The sequence below is a fragment of the Muntiacus reevesi genome, chromosome 2 (assembly GCF_963930625.1).
Source record: "Muntiacus reevesi chromosome 2, mMunRee1.1, whole genome shotgun sequence".
NCBI classification, from domain to species: domain Eukaryota; kingdom Metazoa; phylum Chordata; class Mammalia; order Artiodactyla; family Cervidae; genus Muntiacus; species Muntiacus reevesi.
Window position 1 is genome coordinate 211,764,800 of NC_089250.1, and position 21,607 is coordinate 211,786,406.

Genomic DNA, 21,607 nt, shown 5'->3' on the forward strand with positions numbered 1-21,607 from the left:
CGTACAAGCCCTTGAAGCAGGCTTGCGTCTGTTTGGACAGGGAGTCTGGGGTCTGGTGAATGGGATGGTGACTGCTTGCACCACGTGGTCACATCTCCCTGGTCTTGCAACTGTGCCTTGTGGGGAGGGCATGGCAGGGCAGGGCCAGGATGGGTCCTTCTGGAAGAGTTGTCTTGCCCACATCTGACAATGTTAACCATTCTGTTGACCACACTTCATCTTTCCCCTGCAATTTCAAGTTCACTAAGCTAAACTCTTCTCAACACATCAGACATGAAAAACAGTATTTTATTGTGAGTTCCTGGATGTTCAGCCAGGTATGTATCAGAATTTTTCTTTTTTTTTTAATGGTCATTCCACATGGCATGTGGGATCTTAGTTCCCCAACCAGTGATCGGACCCACACCCCCTGCATTGGAAACTCAGTCTTAACCACTGGACTGCCAGGGAAGTCCCAAGGGGAGACTTTTTTTTAAAGAGAAGTATGTCATCAGAGGGCATTTGTGCAGGCTTCGGGGAATAGTTGGCAGTTGCTCATTTTGACCACTCTCTTACATAAAACATCAGTGGGAGATAGGTGGGGAATGTAGGGTCAGGTGGACAAATGTGAGTAGGAATCGGGAGGATCACTGGGTCTTCAGAGCAGGGAAGGCCCGAGGATGGTGGTGACTGGTAGGGTGGGCTGGAGGAGAGCAGGGCGCAGGAGGCTAACACTGCTGAGAGGAGCAGTGGGCTGTGGAGCAGGGAAGCTATAGATAAGAAACCTCAGAGGGGGAGCTGGCCAGGACTTGGACAGGTTGAGAGAGAACAGAGTCATAATTGCCGGGTGCTGTGTGCCTAGACCAGGGGGCCCCAAGAAGAAAACTAGAGAATTCTAGAGAGCTGGCCTCTGTCACAACACTTAGCAAGCTCTGCCTTTGAATTTTCTTTTCCTGTTGCTTTCCTTATCCTCACCTAAAGGGCAGGGAGTGTGTTTTACTCATCTTTGCATCACCCACAGTGTCCACCAATATAGGGCATGTAGCAGATACTCAAGCTAGCTCTTCGGTTCAGTTATTTTGAATCAATCGCTTTGAGAAACTTGTGCCACCTTTGATCTCACTATTAGTAGACCCATCCTTCCCTCCACATGCTAGTTCAGCTCTTTCACTCCTCAGGCGGGCAGACACTATTCCTGGGCTCCTTATCAGCAAGGTGATATGTGGTTATCGAGCCATGATATTGGTGGATTACAGAATAGGGAACAGTCAGAGTCAGAGGCTATGTCAAGTTCAGGGTTAGTGAGACAGTTCTCTGGGTACACAGAAGGAAGTTTCTCTAGAGGTGAAAGAAATAGCTGCTACCAAGCAATGCGAACTGTCAAAGCGGTTGCTTCAGGGCCCTCTCTGCATACCGCTAGCACGAATAAATGCCTGGGGTGACAGGAGAAGACAGGGAGCTGCAGTGAAGACTGAGTATTCACCCAAACATCTACTGAGCATCTACAGTGTCTGTGGACACAGTGAGGACTTAGAACAATTGCATCTACTGTATTCTCAAAATTCAACTTCAAGGTCATTTTTTTCCCCAGATTCCTCTGGACACCCTTCATCTAGATTAGGGTTGTCATAGCATCTTGTACAGTACTTCCCTTTAACCTAGCGTTCATAAAATGGCATTTGAAATGCTTGTTTTCTGGTCTGCATGTTCTGCTAACCTGGAAGCTCTTTGAAAGCAAAACCCAATTTTGTCCTCAGTACTTTGCATGCCAACTTGCACAGCGCAGGCATCGTTTAATCAACGATTATTGAATTAAATGAGACATTGATGTAGTGTCAAGTATGGACAAAGTGGCACCTCAGGATCTCAGGGGGAAGTCTTGTTGGAATTCTAACTGAATGTTGGAAAAGTAAGTGGTCATCAAGAAGAGAGAAGAATTCCAGGTGAGAACAGATGTGTGCAAACGTTGGAAGGCATATTGAAGGTGTGAAATTCTCTATAGTTGGAGCACAGTGGTGTATCTGGGGAGCGAGGGCCCCAAACAGGAGAGAAAGCAGTACAGGATAGTGTAGAACCTCAGTAACATTGGTGTCAAGTCCATAAAATATAGATTATGGCTGCAGCTCTAACCAGAGAATTAAGATGTTACCCTGGGCAAGAGCCAGAGACCCCACTGGCAGCGCCTCGCACCTCACCCTGCACACAACACGTGCTGCCAGCTTGCCCGCAAACCCTGGGCTTCTTGGGAGCCCAGTGTACTCTGAGATGCCCAGGGTGGGGCCTGCTGGGTGGGACGCCCGGGGTGGGGCACCTGGGGCGGAGCGCGCAGGCGCGCTGATGCCTCGAGCCCCAAGGGGAGGGCGGGTGCGCGCACTTCTCGCGCACGCGCGCAAGGAGGGGGCGACGGCCGCGGTGACGCTACTGCGCCGGGCGGGCGGCGGCGCGTGAGGCGCGCGATTCTCAGTGTCTTGGGAGCAGTGCCCCGGCCCCCGCCGTTCCCGCCGCCGCCATGTCGGGCCGGTCGGTCCGGGCCGAGACCCGCAGCCGGGCCAAGGATGACATCAAGAAGGTGATGGCGGCCATCGAGAAAGTGCGGAAATGGTGAGGGGCTAGGCCCAAGGGTGCTGGCGGGGAGGGCCGCCGGCCCAGGTCCAGCGCAGCGGCGAACTGGCGGGCGGGGTGGGAACCGACCGGCAGGCGCTTGGGGGGGAGGGGGGAGCGGAGATGGCGGGAGGAGGGAGCCGCTCGCGTCGGCGTGAGGTCAGAGGGCGCGCCGGCCGCGACCAATCAGAGGGCTGCCCGACCCGCAGGCCCGCCCACCTGGCTCCTGCCCCTGGCAGCGCGGCGCCGGCGGGGAGCTGCCGGCTTCCGGCGGCGCTGGGTCTGAGGGGTTTGTTTAGCCGCGGGTAGGCCCGGGCCTAGTGTCCGCGCCCGCCTGCGTGAGGAACCTTTTGCGTTCTGAACTGTCCCGTATACTAACTATCTCTGAGGGGTTCCCGTTGGCCAGACTGAGCACTCTGCGTATTAAGGCGTCTGGGTTAGGTGAGAACTTTTCGTCAAGCTACCTGCCACGGGACCAGGGAATCGTTAGAAGAAAAATTCCTGTCTTTCTCCTAATATGGGCTCACGCGCGCGAACTGGGTAGGCATTTTCTTTTGGTGACCTGGGAGCTGTTAGTAGAAGAGTCAGTATCTCCGCCTTGTTTGGAAACGGCTCCTGTCATGTTCATTGCAGGCGCAGGTTGACCGCCTATTTTGTACCAAGAGTTCCAGTCCGTTATCACCTTAAGTTTTCACAGCCAGGTGTTTGCGCCAACTTCTTGAGTACTTTTCTCTAGCTGATTGCTACCGATAACTTTTACTTTACTAGTAACTTTAAAGCCGGGTAGGTGTTAGCTCCCTCCAGGAAGCCTTCTCCAAGACCTCCTGCCCTTCACCCTCCACTCCCTGTAGAGTCATTGTTGTTACTGTTTAGTCGCTAAGTAATGTCCTACTCTTTGCGACCCCATATAGCCCGGCAGGCTCCTCTGTCCATGGGTTTTTCCAGGCAGGAATACTGGAGTGGGTTGCCATTTACTTATCCAGGGTATCTTCCCAACCCAGGGATCAAACCCGCGTCTTCTGCTTTGGCAGGTGGGGTCTTTTCCACTGAGCCACCTGGAAAACTGAAGGTCATCATTACCTTGGACTTTATTTGCATGTTTATTTGTCCATTTTGCTACATGACCAAGTTCGTCATCTCTAAGGACTTACAAATACTAGGTTAAATAGTTAATGATTTTCCTCCTCCGAATCTAATGCTTTAGGTTTTGTGAAACCTAGGACTGGGCATCCCTTCCTCTTCTGGCCATCTCTGTTCTTACCTGTAGTCTGGGGCAGTTGAGCATCTTCTGTCACCTGGAACTCTGTACTGGGCTCCCTGTGCTCTGTCTGCCTGCTTCAGGGCTGGCTCAGTTCCCTGGTCCATTCATTACTTTGTATTTTTCTCAAGTGTGAAATTTTTTTTAGCACTCTTTTGCTTAGGAAATAATGCTTCCTTGCTCTCTTCTTGTTCTTAGGATAAAGACCAAAAATGATTCTTCATACCTCACTAGACTGGCTCAAACTGCCCTCTTTCGCAAGATGCTGGCCATCTTTCAGTTGGGGCCACACTACCTTTCCTTCCTCTCGGCAGCCTTCCTCTCCCCGCTCCTTCCTCTTGCCTAGTTAGTGCCTGGCTCTGCTCTGCAGTTACTTCCTCACCAAAACCTTTCAAGAGCCCCAGTCTAAATCAGGTCCTCTCCTATATGGAACTTTACAGTGGCATTAGGTTGAACTATAAGACATCTGTATTTGCCTTTTTTATCTGCAGAAATGGCCGTTTGATGTGGTTGAATCTAATGATCAGGTTTCTAACTGAAATGAGTTGTGTGGTGTCTGTTTCCAGTTGAAATTCAGGCTCGGGAGCGTCAGGACCGTGCATCTTGTCCCCTGTGTGCTCAGGACCTAGCAGAGGGTCTTGTAAGTTAAATACTTGTTGAATAAATGAGTGGCTTGTCCAGGAATTAATTCTAGTTTCTAAGTCTTTAGTTCATTCTTTTTCATGTTACATCACAGTCTTTATATTTTTGTGATGTCATTTGCTGAATAGCATCATCAATAACAGCAGTTACTTTTTTTACTTTTTTGTGCTCACATTAGGACTGGAAACTTTCAGAAGTCACACTTCAGGCTCCCCAACTCTGGCCGTCCATAATCTGCCCCTTATTTAAGAATGTTACTTGCCTTTCCCTCCCCAGGTATGTGTGGGGAGGGGAGAACAGCTACCCGTTTTTTTTAAAGGCCTATCTCAAAAGTATCTCTTCTGTAAAACGAAACCTTAAAGCCATATTTCCATGGCACCTGGCCTTCACCTTTTCCAAAAGCCAGTGTGAGGCTCAGTTCTGTTAGCTGAAAGCATCGTGTCCTGCTCCTTGGTTATTAGAATTGTGTTTCAACCCAGAGTTTCCCTGGTGGCTCAGGCGATAAAGAGTCTGCCTGCAATTCGGGAGACACAGGTTTGATCCCTGGGTCGGGAAGATTCCCCTGGAGAAGGAAATGGCAACCCACTCCAGTATTCTTGCCTGGAGAATCCCATGAGGAGCCTGGCAGGCTGCAGTCCACGGGGTCACAAAGAGTTGGACATACCTGAGCGACTAATGCACCCAGAGTTTCACTGGAGTTTTGCCTTCCATGGAATATCCTGGTCTTTCAGCCTTCTTTCTTGCCACCTTCACATATTACAATGATTTCTTTACTTATCTTTTCATTGCTATGAGTTCCCAAGATAGGGATGCTATCTTATATATCCTTTATCACCTGTAAGGCTTTGTATAATAGGTCTTTATAAAATATCAGTGGGATTGAATTAATTTTGGGGAGATGAAGAAGTTATGCAAGATGGATACCTGAGTTTGAATTTGTGCTCATACTCCGTACTACTGTAGTCTGTGAGGGAAAAAAATGGTTTTGGTACACCATGTGAGCAGAGGTGACAGGTGGAAGGTTCAGGGTTAAAGGAATTCGATAGCAAAGTGTTTCTGAAAAGGGTGATTTTGCCTTGAAAAGTAAAGTATGATTGGACAGAAAGTTTATGAAGCATTTAAGATTGAAGACCTCTGGTGAGAAGTAGAAAAGCACAAGTTCTGATCAGAAAATCTGTTTTATTTTATCAGTTCTGAGAAGTGTCTTTGTTTTAGGGAGAAGAAGTGGGTGACTGTGGGTGACACGTCCCTTAGGATATTTAAGTGGGTTCCTGTGACAGACAGCAAGGAGGTAAGTGAGGAAGAAAATCAAAACAACAAAAAGGTAACGTCTTGTTTCTTTCTTTCTTTGATTGCCTCTTAGCTGTTATGGGATTTATTTCCCCAGAATTGAGTTGAAAATACCTCTGTCATTGGTCCATGCAAAGCCTCTCATTTTATTAGATCCCCCCTTCTCCCCGTTATTCCCTTTTCTTAACCCATTCCTCTTTTCCAGGGCTTGGCCAACTATAGCCCAGGCCTGCTCCCTGTGGTTCCATATAGTTTAGTTTGAACACACTTGTGCCCGTTGGTTTCCTTATTTGTGGTGGCTTTTGAGTTGTAATGGTAGAGTTGAGTAGGCCATAACATCTAATAGCCTGCAAAGCCCAAGATATTTATTATCTGGCCTCATAAGAAAAAGTTTGTGGACTCCTGCTGCCCATTGTAGCGTGTTAGATGTGTTTTGTATGTATATATGCCTTTCTAATTCCCCTTCCATGATTTTATTTGTACATCTGTATATTCTTGAAAAATACACATTATTTCATATTTGTATTTTTATTTATTTATTTTTCTAGTAGTAAAATATATTTATTAAGATATAATTAGAAGCTAATAAGCTCAGAAGTATAGTTTGCATGAAAGCACACCTTCTATAGGCAGGGTTTATTACCTCCTCACTGGCTAAAAACATGAAGTTTTAGTTTTCATGAACTTTTTTCTTCCCCTTTTAGATTTCTGAGAAATTAAAGAGAATTTACAGAAAGGTACAGAAGTTTCTCTTCAGATGTTTGATGAAAAACAAGAAAAATAGCACATTTAGTGTTAGTGACAGAGAGCAAGTCTGGAGCACCTACGGTTGAAAAACAGAATATATTTTTGCTCCCACTTACACAATTACATTAAAACATGGGCACAGGAGTATTTTTCCAGATTAAATACCTAAAGCCAATTGTTTGTTCTGTAACTTTTGTTTAAATGACACTCATGAAGTTTTTACTTGTTAAAGTCCAATATGTAACCAAAGCCAAGTGAACTATGTACCACCAACTATTTCAGAACTGTAGAACTTCAATGCCCTCCCCTATCCCCCCCACCCCACAAAAAAATAAAAGGAAACAAAGAAAATATTTCCCAACACACCACAGAGGCTGCTTACTCCTGGCCATATTTGTATTTTTAAAACTTTGCATTCATATATAGCATTGTGCTATAAACCTCTTTTCTCTTTTTGTTTGAAAACTTGAACATACTTCCATAATTGTAAATAAGATTATTATCTTTACTCTTGCATTATATTCTCTTATGTGCAGTAACCACATTTATCTATCTATACATTCCCTGAATGATAAACTCCCAGATTTCTCTCCTTCTTTTTATTCTAATTGTTTTTAAAAGATCTGAACTATAAAATGCATACGAAAGTATGTAAAACAGAATGTACTATATAGGGAAAAAAATATGAAGCTAATACCCTTGTAAAAGCCGCCTATATCAAAAGATAGATGTTGCTAACTCCCCCAGCAGCCTCTGAAACTCTTCCTATCATCCCTCTTTCTCCCCTCCAGGGGAGATCAATCTCCTTTTGCTTTTCTTACTACTTATTTAGTCATATGTAAACATTTCTTTAAACAGCATCACGAAGTATCTATTTTTGCGTGTCTGGCTTTTTTTGCCTAGTGTTATGTTTGTAGAATCAACCATGTTGTCCTTGGAGCTGTTTGTTCCTTTTCCTTGATGTATGGAGTTCTGTTACAGGACTGTACCATAATTTATTAATATCTTACCAGTTTTCCTGTAGATGGATATTTGGATTGTCTCCAGTTTGGGATAATAGGAACAAAGCTCCTGTGACCGTTCTTATTTTGTATATGGGTCAACATGTGTGTGAGTTTTCCTAGAGTATATTCCTAGGAGTAGAATTGCCAAGTCTTAGGATATGTGTATTTTGACCTATACCAGGAATGCCAAAGTGATTGTACCATTGTATATTCCCACCAGACATACCAGAGTTCTCCCTGCTCCAGACCCTCATCAACAGTTACTGTTGTTGGACTTCATGTATTAAGATATCTCATTTTGGTTTTGATATGGTGATTAAGGACGTAATTACTAATGAGATGGAGAACCTTTTCAGCATCCTTTGGGATTTCCTCTTTTAGGCAGTGCCAGTTTAAGTCTAATTTGTTATGGTCTTTTTCTTGCAACTTGTAGGGATTCTCTGTGTTGTGGACACATATTCTTTATTGATTGAATACTGTCTGTACCTTGTTCCATTCCATGGCTTATCTTCACCCTCTGTTTATGCAGGCCTGAGTACCAGAAGGTTTTTTAATTTTAATGTAGACAAAATAATCCTTTTCTTTATAATTAGTAATTAGTGCTTTTAAATGTCTTAAATCTTTTCCTTTTTTGAGGTTACAAAGATATTTTTCCACATAATCTACAAGCTTGTTATTCTATTCCCATTTATAATACACCTGGAGTTGATTTTTGTGTATTTTGAAGTAGGGGCCCAATTTCATATTTTTCCATGTGGGTATACATTTATGCCACCACTTGAAGAGACTTCTTTTCGTCTTGCTCTGTAGAACCACCTTTGCCGTATTTCAAGTATAGATATGGGTCTGTTTGTGTGTTTTGCTGCCAGCTTTTTTGGGTAGCCTGGTTGACTGTGGTGGACATCCTTTATCCATTCTCCTTGAGGACTTGTGAGAAGTTTTTTCTGGATTAGATGCCCAGGGGTGAGATTGCTCTGTTGTTGGCTGTCCATATATGATTGATTTTTTAAAATATTTATTTAGTTAGTTATTTGGTTGTGCTGGGTCTTAGTTGCAGCATGCAGGATCTGGTTCCTGGATCAGGGATTGAAACCAGGGCCCCCTGCATTAAGAGTGTGGATTCTAAGCCACAGGACCACCAGGGAAATCCCATACATGATTGTTTTTACTCGATGCGGCCAGATCTCTCTCCTGAACGGTTTCCCTGGATAGTTACCTCCTGTTTCCCACATCCTCACCAACATTTCGTATCATCTAACACCTAATTCCTAAATCCTGATAGTCTGGTAGATGTAAAGTGGTATCTCTTTGTTTATTCTGCATTTCTCTGAATACTAGGGAGATTGATAATTTTATCTCTTCAGATTTCCTCTTCTCTGATTTCTTCTTTCTTTCTTTTTTGGCTATGTGGCTTTGCGGGATCTTAGTTCCCCAACCAGGGATTAAACCCAGGCCCTCAGCAGTGAAAGCGTGGAGTCCTACTAACCACTGGACCATCAGGGAATTCCCCTCTGATTTCTTAAATTTTCCTTATTCTTATATTGGACTTCCTGTCTTTACTTTTCTGATTTGCATGGATTCTTTCATGTTATAGAAAACTCTAATTAGATTTGTACATGGCAGTTGTCTTTGTCTAACATGTCACATATGGTAACTTTGTCAGTAATAGCCTTTAATTTTTTTCTGTCAAGTTAACTTTTTCCTTATGATTTTTATTTCCAGGGTGATGTTTCAAAATTATTCTCCATTTCCTGGTTATAGAGGACTTCTGCATCTTCTGCTAGCTTTTTAATTTTAACTTTCATTTTTAGACCTTTAATCCATGTAGATTTTTTGTTGTTTTTTTTTAAATGGTGAAGATAAGAATCTAATTTTAATTTTCCTTCATATAGTGAGCCACTACCCCTAATACTGGTCACTCCATAATCTGTCCTTCTCCACTGGTATGTGATGTCGTTCCTATTGTATGCTGTATTCACATGTTTTTGTTTTTGAGCTTTCCATTTTTTTGTTGTTATTTTATCTGTTTCTATGCTAGATTTATTTACTATGCTTTTAGTGTGTCTTCATGTTAAGTAGGGTGAGTTTTCTCTCTTGTAGGTTTTTGGAAAGATAGTCTTTACCAGAATGAAAAATTCCTTCTCTCTTTAGCTTTCTAAGGCTTATTAAAAATTATGAATAGATAATTTGGACTTAACCCAGCTGCTTTTCCTGCATCTACTTAAATGTTCATGGGACTTTCGTCCTTTAATCTATTAAAATGATGAATTTCTGATGTTTGAACCATTCTTGCATTCTTAAGACAAATTCTACTTACGCCTTTCTTCTTTTTTTCCTTTTTAATGTTACATTCAATGCCCAAATAATTGAGGCATTCGCATCTGGTTTGTAAATTGGTTTGTAATACTCTTTTCCTTATGCTATCTCTACCTTGTTTACACCAGCATCCTAAAACAAATTAGGCAGATTCCCCTCTTTTGATTTCTAGAACAACTTGCATAAAATGAAGGGTCTACCTTTAGTACCTTCTGGGTCTTTGGTGGCGAGAGAGGTGTTGATTATCATTACAGTGGCTCTCATGGTGATTGATGTATTTAGGTTTTCCCTTTTTCTGTACTTATTTTGCTGTTTTGTGTCTTTTCTAAAAAACGTTTCCATTTCACGTAGAGGATTGTTTCTTTAGTGTGGGACAGTGCTGAGTCTTCACCCTTACCCACTTCCCCAAGAGTGTTTAGAAATGAGGCAAGGCACTGTTTGGTTGGCCAGCCATGCTGAGCTTTTGGCAATACATGAGTCAGTCCTGTGCAGTGAAGACTTAATCAGTCTGTCCGGAAGGCCAGCAGTACCCTGCTGATGAACACTGATCAGTTTTCATGTGTACTGCTATGTAGTCATTTATAATACCCTTTTGTACTTTAAAGTCTCTGTTGGTAAATTATTTTGTCTTTTTTGCATTTGTTATTTATGTTTTTTCCATGTAAAATGGTCCTAAAATCTTTATTAAAAGAATCATCATGTAATTTTTGTTCATCTTTCTTTTCATTTTGCTTTGTTCTCTTTTTGATTAATTTTTGCCCTTGTTATTTTCCTTTGTTTGTTTTATTCTGTTTTTTCCACTTCTTGTGTTGAACACTTAGCATGTTTTTTTCTAGTTTTTCTTTGCTTTTTTTTTCTTTTTTGTAGTCCATTTCACTTCTGTAGTTATCTCCCACAGATTTGGACATCCATGAGTATCAGGATATCATTGATAGTGTCGTTTCACTGTAAGATTTTCATAGGTTTCTCTTTGGTTTCCTCTTTGGTTTCCAAAGGTTATTTAATAGAATGATAATTTAGTTTTTAGATAGGTGAGATTTTTGAAAGCTGTCCTTTTAAAATTGGTGCACTGATTCTATGAAATTGGTAGGGTATTTGTTCTTTGGGCTTACTGGGACTTTTTTTGTGACCTGATCTGTAATTGAATTGTGGACAATTCACTTATAATTAAAACAGATAAATACTCTCAGCATGAAATTAAACAATTGATGGATTTGTTATGTTATCCAAATGTGTATCTTTGCTCATCTTTGTATGGTTTGCTCTGAATGTTTCTGAGAAGAGTGTGTGAAATCGTTGGTTTGTTTGCTTCTTCATGGTCTGAGTCAGTTTTCCTTTGTACTTTGAAGCTCTATTTTTGATCCATGTATGTTTATGATTCTTACCTCATCGTGACCTGTTCCTCCTTTTACCAGTATGTAATGTCCTTCTTTGTCCCTTTCTCACCTCAAATTCTCTTTTATCTGATACTAACTGTATATCCCGTCTTCTTTTGATTTGTATTTGCCTGGTATGTCTTGTAATGCTGTTTCTCCCGTTTTACATTTTTCTGCTTATTGGGCATATTAGGATTAGGTTTAGCTGTGGGTGACGGAAAACTCAAAATAGCAGTGGTTTAAAGCAGTTGTTTTGTTCTTAGAGAAACAGAAGTATGCAGTCCAGGACTGGTGTGGTAATTTTGTTCTAAGAGTCCCCAGGGACTCAGGTTTCTGGTACCCTCTCTATTCCTTTTGTTTTTAAATTTACTTTTAAGAGAGTAATGGTTCTATTCATTTTACGTTGTTTCTGTTGTGGTAAAATATACCTATCATGAAGTTTACCATCTTAACCACTTCAGCGTGTACAGTTCAGTAGTGTTGAGTGCATTCACCTTGTGTAACCCATCTCTGAAACTCTTCATCTTGCAGAGGTAAAAAACTCTGTACCCATTAAATAATTCCCCATTCCTCTGTTCATGTTTGACCTTATATTCCAAGTTCGAGCTCCAGCCATCATTCAGCACATTCAAGTTCAAGGCCGTAAGAGAGTGGAAGGGTTAGCAAATAGTGTTTTCATGAATGTAAGGAGTTTCCCAGAGATCTCCTTAAGACATATATACTAAGTGTTCATAGTAGCTGTGGCACGTCTAGGTGCCAGAAAGGCTGGGAAAGTGTGACTGCCTAAAAATTATATTTTTATGGACAAGGATTTCGGTCATAATACACTTTCCTTTTATTTTTTTCCTCTTCACCTCATGATGACTAGACACATTTTCTTCTGCTGATCTGGAAGTTCTACATTCTAGTTTTAATCTTTTTATTGGCAACTTCCAACCTAATAAGACTTACACTATTTTTCCATGTCAATGTATAAAGCTTATCAAAATCTGTATTTTTCCTCTGAGCCTCTTGTCTCCATCACCCCCCTCCCCCCACCCTTTCATCCCTACTCTGTCCTTCGTTTTGAATGGAATTTCATCTTTTTTTTGGCCACACCATGTGACTTGTGGGATCTCAGTTGCCTGGCCAGGGATTGAACCCTGGTCAAAGCACTGGGAGCCCGGAATCCTAACCACTTGGCCACCAGGGAACTCCCTAAATGCAATATCCTGTAATGATGACATCTAGCTTCATTTCTTAACTTTTAGTTTGTTTCATCTCTTTATCCTTTCTTTGTATATTCTGACTTCTTCATCCAGTTTTTGCTCATTAATCTTTTCTTCAGCTCTTATCTATTTCTGCTAATAAACTCATTCACCTAATTTTTACTTTGAACAATTTCATTGCTCATACCAAATATCCTTGGCGGTGGTTCAGAACAACTTTCCCGTGTCATCCTTGTCTTTCTGAGGAGACCTGCCATGTTTTATTGAAGTTCTCGTGTCCCGTCGGTGCACTGTTCCTGGTACAGCTTGCTCTGTTAATCGTCTCTCATGGTACTTGTTCTCCTCCAGTGTCTGGTTGGTTTTCTCTGTGCACTCATCTTTTATTCCTTTCAACTTTGAGCTGTGTTGACTAGAAACGTAACCGAGGGGAGACCGTGAGCCTGAGCTCCGCGCTTTCTCCTCTATAGCTGAGGGGATGAGATTAGCCTCTGGGTTCAGCCTTTCCCTTTTCCCCTCTCTCATCTTCCACTGTCTCCCAGGGAGCTCTCTAGTAGTGGTCTCCACATGCTGCCTTTATCTGCAACAAGCCATCCTCGCCAAGTCCATGGAGCCGGTGGGTGAATGTTAGAGGGGCTCTGGGGCCACCCTTTGTTTTTCATCTAACCTTGGCTCTGGTGATGCCAATACCATAAAGGCCAAAGGTCAGGCTGCTAGATCTCTTGTGTGGGGGAAGGACACTGCCAACAGCCCATTCCCCATTTCTCACATAGAAGCCCCTGACCCTTTCCTATTTCTTTTTATTTTCTTTGCTTGTGCCATGCGGCATATGGGATCTCACTCCCTCAACCAGAGATCAGATTTGCCCCTCCTGCATAGGAAGTGCAGAATCTCAACCACTGGACCTGGGGGACATCCCCCTTTGCTATTTCCGGTTCTCCTTGCTCAGGACTCGGCTCCCTTTGTCTCTCCGAAGGACTTCTCACAGTGTTTGTATTGGTTTCTGAGCTGGACCCTGAGGTCCATTGGCTTATCTACCTTCCAGTGGTCTGTGGTCGTGTGCCAGCTTCGAAGGTACTAGCATAGACCTATTAGGTTAGGAAAAATAGAAAATGATCAAATTGGTAAAGAAGAATAAGTGAAGGATGTAAGGGAGTGGGACACTGCTGATGGGAGAATAAACTGGGACAAACTTTCTACAGGTTGATCATATATGTATACTTAAAAGCTTAATTAACCAGATGTTGGGAATCCTTTCATAATATATACACATATCAAATCACCCCAGGATATACTTTAAATATTGTACCGTTTCATTTGTCAGTTATACCTCAGTAAAGCTGAGGGTGTGTGGGAGGGGAGCCTTCAAAATATTTATGCCTTTGATCTAGAAGTTTTACCTCTAGACATTTATTCTCTGGACATAATCATGATGTGCACAAGTTACATCTGCTGTGTTGAGTACTCCAGTATTGTTCATGGTATTTAAAAATTGCAAGCAAAATGAAGATCTTAGCTAAAGAATTAAGTTATTGTGCACCCGTATATTGTACAGCTTTGTTACCCTTGTAAAAGATGGTCTAAAAAACTACTCAATGGCATAGAAAAATGTTTCTAATATGATGAGTTGGGGGGGAGCAAGTTATAATACTGAATCATGGTCCATTTTGATAAAATTATATGTTTCGGGTATCTCTGGTTGTGCAGGTGATTTTCATTTCTTTTTCTGTATTTTCAGAATTTCTTATGGTGAGTGCATATTTTATGTGAGCACAGAATCATTGAACTAATGAGAGATCAGGAAAAAATAACAGTAACACCAAAAGTTGGCATGGGTGCTGTGATACTCATACTCCAAATGCATTGCCAACCTTCTGGTAGAGAGTTGGGAGACACAGGGTATTTTAAGAAAAATATGTTTTTACTTTCTGATCTAGAAGGGATTTTTTTTTTTTTTGGTGTGAATTTAGCCAAATAATCCAGGAAAAAATAAAAGTTAAGCATTGTAGATTTATTTCTACTAGTACTAAACAAACACAGTCCTAAATAAGGTAAAGCTAAATGTCCACTAGTTGAGTAGTGATTGAATGAGTATGATACCTGGAATATTATGCAGCCAGTAAAAATCATGTTTAGGTAGCCTCTGTAGTTAAATGGTAAAGTGTAATTGCACTAAAATTATGTCTGCATATAAAACATGAAGTGAAGGACTACACACATATATATGTACAGTTGACTTATTGCTGAGTTAGGATTGAGAGTATTCACAAAAACTAAGCTGTGTTACTAGTACAATGCATGTACAATAAAGTGACAAGTATGTGAAGTATGGATTAGCAGCAAGTTTGGGATTGTCCAGTTTTGAAATTCCAGCTGTGAGGATGCTCTCGTTTGCAAATGCTTGGGTTGGTGATTGCCTTTTCTGTGGGCTGGTGTGTTGCAAGCTAGTGCTTACCTTCCACTGTGGTTCCCCTACCCATGTGACTTGCATTTGCTTGAAGGCAGAGGTGGACATGGGAGGTCACTGAGTGGATGGGGTAGATTGGTCAGGAGTAGAGCTTGTAGGGACCCCTTGTCCTGTCCCTGCTCACATTACATGTAAAGTGACTCCTTCCTTTGTCCAGTCAAAGGACCTTTCTTCTTTCACTTTTTACCCCTAGCTGTGCTCCTGAAACAGGGATCTTTCTCAAATGAGTATTTTGTAATTCTTACCCATCCATGTAGGGAAGGATCGGGCAGAGCATTCTGATGAGGGCAGAAAGCAGGAAGGTCCCACAGAGAACTCCAGTGGAAGCAGATGTATATAGCTGCCTGTCTCTTGTGAGTCATGAGATTAAAGTGGGAAGGGTCCATTTTACTGATAGAGCCACTGAGGCCCGGGAACACCTTGTCCAGGATCCTGTTATTCCTTGGGTCCTGAAACCACTGTTGTTCCTCATGTTCCTAATCCAGACCTCTGTGGTGTCTCAGCACCTTCTCTCTCTCTCTCTGTGAGTCTTCTGCTTGGCTCTGTCATATTCCTCTTTTTTTCCTTTTCTAGAAAGAAAAGTCAAAATCGAACAGTTCCGCAGCCCGGGAACCTAATGGCTTTCCCTCTGATGCCTCAGCCAATTCCTCTCTCCTTCTTGAATTCCAGGGTGAGTTGCATCCTTATGTCTTCCTTGCAGGAAAATGAGCATTTAAATGACCCATCAATAATCTGAAGACTAGTCTGTGTGTCATTTCAGTGCCCACGGTTTTGCTGGTATCTTGCCGGGCACCTGACAGAGGTCTTTGCATTTCAACTTCACAGTAACCTTGCAAGACAGACAGTAGTCTCCTCACTTTCCAGTTAAGGAAACTGAGGCTCAGGGACGTGAGGTTACGTATCTAAAGTTAGTCACTCGTAAGTGAGGACCAATGGTAGGTCCTGGTTTTCTGGATCAGAAGCTCTTTTCTTTAGACTGTGTGTTTGATGAGAGCACTTCAGAGGACCGCACCCTGCCCCACCCCACCCCCAACCCAGGCTGGGGCATCTGCTTGTTTGTCTACAGTTTGTCCAAGTTCTGCCTCCTAAACCTCCTAAACTAGAGACTGCTCTAGTAGATGTCCGGCCGGAGTCAGCACTGCACTGAGAACTTTACCTTTTATACCTGTGTGGTAGTTACTGCTTATGAAGCACTTTCACTTCAGTGTCTCCTTTTAACCCTTGCATCAGCCTGGGATACAAACCAGGCAGTTACCATCATTCCAATTTAAGGAAACTGATACTTAGAGAAGAAAAGTATCTACCTAAGCTGAAGAGTGACAGGACTTTATTATTTTGTATAATAAAATGCTACTTCCATTTTAGTGTAGAAGATAGTGGTCATTGTAGGATGAAGACTAGAAAAGGCTTACGATTTTCGCTTTGGAGCTAGACTGGGAACGACCAGGTATCCCCTCCTTCCCTCTCCCCTAACCCCAAGGTTGGTGTGGTACAGAAGGGGGGACAGTTCTCTAGCTGCGTGAGCTGTCCCCGCAGCATAAAGCTCGGGAGACATGGGAGGCTCTGTTTCTTCAGCCTGGCCACTGTCTCATCCTTTTCACGCAGTGAACGTTTAATGCGCTCCTACCGGGTGCCGGGTACTATGTACTGTGCTGGAGACCCAAGGACCTCTGTGGGCCACAGAGCCTACCTGCACCGGGTGTCCTGGAGGGAGACCGGTGTGAATACAGTAAATGCAGGTGCACATAGGAAGCAGCAGGGGCATGAGAAGGGGTGGTCGTCTCCACCCAGGGGAGCCTGGGACACAGGGCTCTGCAGAGGAGAGGATGCCTGAGCTGCCGGCTGCCAGGTGTAGGGGCTTTGCAGGAAGATGGGAAGGAGCACGTCATACCAGACATGGTGCTGGTAGCTGCTCTGAGGTTTGGGTCTGACCTGGCTGAAGCCAGGGGTACGTAGGAAGAAGGACAGGCAGTGGGCCTGGAGAGCAGTGTGTAGGATGTGATAGAGCCCTCTAGTGGGCAGCAGGGAACTACAGAAGGGTTTAGAAAGTTCACTCTGGCAGTGGTGTGAGGTCGCTGGGCGTGGCTGAGACCCAAGGAAGGGCAGCTGGATGGCTGTTGCCAGAGGCCAGGCCTGCACTGAGCAGTGGGGTAGGAAGGAGTGGATACACGTGGCGTCAGAGCAGTAGGACGGGTACAATTTGGTGACTGGCTGCTGGAGGTGGGGGAGAGGAAGGAATTGCTGAGTCGGTTTTTAACTTAGCTGGTGATGTGAAGCCTTCAACAGCTCTTCCCAGGTGGGATCCAGTGGGCAGTGAGGCAGAGCCTGGGCAGGTGCAAGGCCTGAGCTGACCATCTCCAGACCCCGTCACCCTCCTTCAGATAGCTGAGAATGGCAGGCAGACTGTCATTTTCTGTACCTCTTGTGAGAAAGGTTGAGAGGCAGAGCCATGTCCTTCCATTCACTGGATAGTGAGAAAATACCAGGTCCCAGCTATAATTAGTGGATACTAAAGAAGGGACTCATATGCTTATATTGACCTCCCTGACATATAAATTTTGCATAAACTTAAAGATTCTGGCTGCATCCAGTGGTGCTTAGAATATATGTCATAAAATAACATGTGCTTAAATTAATCAATTTAGATTCTGTTGGTAATTTGTGATGTGCAGAAGCCCTGGGAATGTCTGCCCTTGGTTCAGGGGTTGTTTGCAGCTGTGATCGGTGTGTGCCCAGCTGTGTCCACGCTGTCTGCAGAGACCCCAGACCCTTGGCTCTGTACTGAGCCCCCTCAACCATGACCGGCCTCAGCTGTTGCCTTTGTCGTGTGTGATTTTCAGATGAAAACAGCAACCAGAGCTCCGTGTCTGATGTCTACCAGCTCAAGGTGGACAGCAGCACCAACTCGAGCCCCAGCCCCCAGCAGAGTGAGTCCTTGAGCCCTGCGCACACCTCTGACTTCCGCACAGACGACTCCCAGCCCCCCACGCTGGGCCAGGAGATCCTTGAGGGTGAGTCTCCCTGGCCCAGGACGTGTGTCTTGGAGGGGCCATGCTCTTGCTCTCGATGGTTTTCTTGTTCAGAGTCACAGGTTAGAGACGGTGCCTCAGAACTGGCAGCTTCAAGCTGTTTGTCAGTTGGTTGAGGCTCTTTTGGGGAATGGTTGTATTTTCCCCTTTCACAGAATGACGGAAAGAAACAGCAACACGATTGAGTGCCAGGCTCTCCGCAAGGAAGGCACTTTTCATATTTGAGGCCTGGTATGATTCTCGGGTTTCCCTGGTGGCTCAGCAGTAAAGAATCTGCCTGCAGTGCAAGAGATGCGGGCTTGATCCCTAGGTTGGGAAGATCCCCTGGAGAAGGAAATGGCAACCCACTCTAGTATTCTTGCTGGGAAATCCCACAGAGGAGCCTGGCAGGCTACAGTCCATGGGGTCATAAAAGAGTTGGACACAACTTAGTGACTAAAACAGCAAGCATGATTCTCCTTTCGAAAAGCCCATGGAATAGCAACTGTTGTCTCCATTTTATCGATGAGGAAGTTGTCTTAAAAAATTCAGTTGCTTGGCCACGATCCCACATTTGGTGGAACTGCCTGATTTGTTTCATTCCTTCTGACTTCGGAGTTAGTGCCCTTTGTACTGGATTCTGCAAATTTCTTCTTAGAATGTATGTTGATTCTATAACCAGTGAATACCCCTTCACCAAGGTGCCTCCTAGGAACGCTCCCCCAGCCTGGGGGCTCTTCCGTCCCAGCAGGCTCTGCAGTTACACTGACCTTGCTTTTTCAGAGCCCTCCCTGCCTGCCTCAGAAGTTGCTGATGAACCTCCGACCCTCACGAAGGAAGAACCAGTTCCTCTAGAGACACAGGTAAGGAGGTGCTTTGGGTTTCCTGGTTTCTAAGGAAAATGTCAGGGCTCTGTTGATATACACTGGCTCTCTAGCATGGGAGGGATGTAGTGGGGGTGGGGAGGCAGTGAGGGATGCTGGTTAGGAGGTCGGGGAAGGTTAGAAGGTCAGGAGGTAGGGAAGAGGTCCTGTGATCGGTGAGACAGTCGGGTGAGACAGTTAGGGTGGAAGGGGAGGTCTGCTTCAGAGGGATAGCCCTGTCATTCCGTGCTCTGGCTACGTCTAGATTGCTGAGGAAGAGGAAGACTCAAGTGCCCCTCCCCTGAAACGATTCTGTATGGACCAGCCTGCAGTGCCGCAGACAGCGTCGGAAAGCTAGCACCACCCTGGCGCCCTTCACCTCCAGGCCCCATGCCTCTATTTATTGCATTCTGGTTCTGGCTGTGCTGTGTTGCTGGGGTAAGGGCGAGCACCGGGGTCCAGAGCCTGCACCTCAGAGCCTTCTGGGCTGGAAGGTGGACGTGGGACCTGGGGTCGTAGCATCATCTTCCCGTCCCCGGCACCTGTGTCTGCCTGATCCTGAGAAGAGGAGCACTCCTATCCTCTTTGTACCCCAAGGAGGCTGGCGCCTCAGCCACTCCAGGATCATCTGTCACCTCCAGTAGCAGTCTCTGCTCCACAGCCTCTGGATTGAGCTGCTGGTGCCTCTGCAAGAGGAAAGAGAGGGGGAAGGCACCCTTCAGAGAAGAGCGTGCCGAGGGCTTACTTGAACTTGAATGGAGACTGTAGATTCATGGACTTGCCCATAGGGCTAGGGACCCTATAGGCTGCTGTTGGAGAATGCCTGAGTAGACGCTGGAGGGAAGGGAAGGGCTTAACTCCACACAGAAAAGTCCCACCTAGACTTCATGCTATCCTGGCACTTGTACCCATTCCTGAGGCCATCCTGCCTCTCATGGGCTCTCTGGCTGTTGACAGTCCTTTGTCCCCCCACTGTAACCACCCCCTTCCCCCAACACACATACACGCATATACTCGCAGTTGTTTCCACCTGGACATTTCATTCCTGTATCCCCCTGCCTCCCGCCATGGTCCCCAGCTCTCCTGCCGCAGACTCTGCCCCAGCGAGAATTTGAGGTTCTGACAGTACTCATCCCCACAGTACTTCTTCAGCCCAGACTTTCTAGAAAGTTCCCTTTTCTTTGAAATCTGCATGTTTCATCGAACCTTGTGATTTTATTTTTTGTTTCAAAAAAGTTTAAGAAAATGGAAATGGACAACGGTGAGTGAAGACATATTTTAGCACTGAATAGAATATTTTTAAAATTAAACTATTTGAAATATGTCTTGTTGGCAGCTGAGTGCTTCATTCTTGAGGGTTGTGGGGGCAGAGGCTGGTGGTGATGGTGGCTGAGTGCTTGTGAAGTTGCTGCGGGCTGGGCCCTGCCAGTTGTCTTTGACTCCCATAGAGTGACTCCATTGACAATGATTTGGAGACTCTGTTTGAGGTTGTCACGTCCTTTGAGTTATACTTCTGCCCCTGTGTACGCCGAATACAACCCTGTGTACGTGGAATGTATTTCCCACAACTCCAGGTCCTTAGGTGACTGACTCTTAAGTTTTTCTTTTAACTTTTTATTATGGTAAAATACACAACCATAAAATTTACCGTTTTAACCATTTTATTTTTATTTTTTTTCCAGTTTGACACTTTATTTATACAAAGTATTTAGGGCACTGATTCTCAAAGTTGGCTGAATATTGGATTCACCTGGAAAGTTTAAAAAATACTGAGGCTTATATGCTGCTGCTGTTGCTGCTAAGTCGCTTCAGTCGTATCCGACTCTGTGCGACCCCATAGACGGCAGCCTATCACGCTCCACCGTCCCTGGGATTCTCCAGGCAAGAACACTGGAGTAGGTTTCCATTGCCTTCTCCAATGCATGAAAGTGAAAAGTGAAAGTGAAGTCACTCAGTTGTGTCCGACTCTGCGACCCCATGGACTGCAGCCTACCAGGCTCCTCCATCCATGGGATTTTCCAGGCAAGAGTACTGGAGTGGGGTGCCGTTGCCTTCTCCTAACCATTTTAAAGTACACAGTTCAGTGGCACTAAATGCATTCACAGCATTGCACAATCATTACCACTATACAGCTGCAAACATTTTCATTGCCTCAAGCAGAAACGCGTACCCCTCACTTCCCACTTGCCCCTCCCCCAAGGTGATGGAGGGAAGGGAAATAACAAAAGTGGATTTGGGACCTTCTGAGGTTTAGGAACCAACAAGACAGGCCGGAAAAGACCAGCCAGAAGCTGAAATTGTAGGGACTTCCCTCGCCATCCAGTTGTTAGGATTCCAGACTTCCACTACAGGGGACATAGGTTTGATCCCAGGTCAGGGAACTATATATCCTCTTAAGTTGCATGGCACAATGAAAAAAAGTGACAAGCTGAAACTGTCTAATCAAGGGTGTAGGTCTATATCAGTGAAAGATTGGTGTTAAACTGGAGCCATAGAAATGGAGGACAACTGCCAAGCAACAGCCACATTAAAGCTTATTATTTTTTCTATTTTAAAATGAAAATATCACTATAGAAAAACACACTGGAAAAATACATGAAAATATAATGAAAGAAAAAAAAAAAACAACGCCTAACTCCCATCTCCAAGGTAAGCACTGTTCTTTATTTGGAGAGCCACTTCTCAGCTCCTTTTCGTGGAGCTGCAGCTGATATTCTCTATTCATAAAGCCCCACCTCTAGTTTCCACTTCCATCTGCAGGATTTCCAGCTGTTCTTGATGGCTCTCCAGGGTACCTCTAGTTCTTAGGGCTGAGCCCGAGCCCATCCCTGAGTCTCCCGTTTTAGATCTC

The 21,607-nt window shown here is 44.4% G+C and overlaps 1 protein-coding gene across 6 annotated transcripts; it reads left to right on the top strand.

Annotated features, from left to right (window-relative positions):
• Positions 1 to 2,353: 2,353 nt before the first annotated feature.
• Positions 2,354 to 20,080, top strand: BCL7B (BAF chromatin remodeling complex subunit BCL7B). 6 transcript variants are annotated; one of them, XM_065924834.1, is made up of 7 exons: positions 2,354 to 2,580; positions 5,696 to 5,771; positions 15,143 to 15,238; positions 15,459 to 15,555; positions 17,726 to 17,896; positions 18,677 to 18,756; positions 19,022 to 20,080. In XM_065924834.1, exons 1-7 carry the CDS (start codon positions 2,489 to 2,491, stop codon positions 19,112 to 19,114), a joined length of 705 nt encoding a protein of 234 aa, XP_065780906.1. In that variant the 5' UTR covers positions 2,354 to 2,488; the 3' UTR covers positions 19,115 to 20,080. The 6 variants fall into 6 exon arrangements, with proteins under 6 accessions (XP_065780906.1, XP_065780908.1, XP_065780907.1 ...); XM_065924835.1 differs by lacking the exon at positions 2,354 to 2,580 and adding an exon at positions 2,826 to 3,120; XM_065924839.1 differs by lacking the exon at positions 2,354 to 2,580 and adding an exon at positions 2,826 to 3,021.
• Positions 20,081 to 21,607: the final 1,527 nt, after the last annotated feature.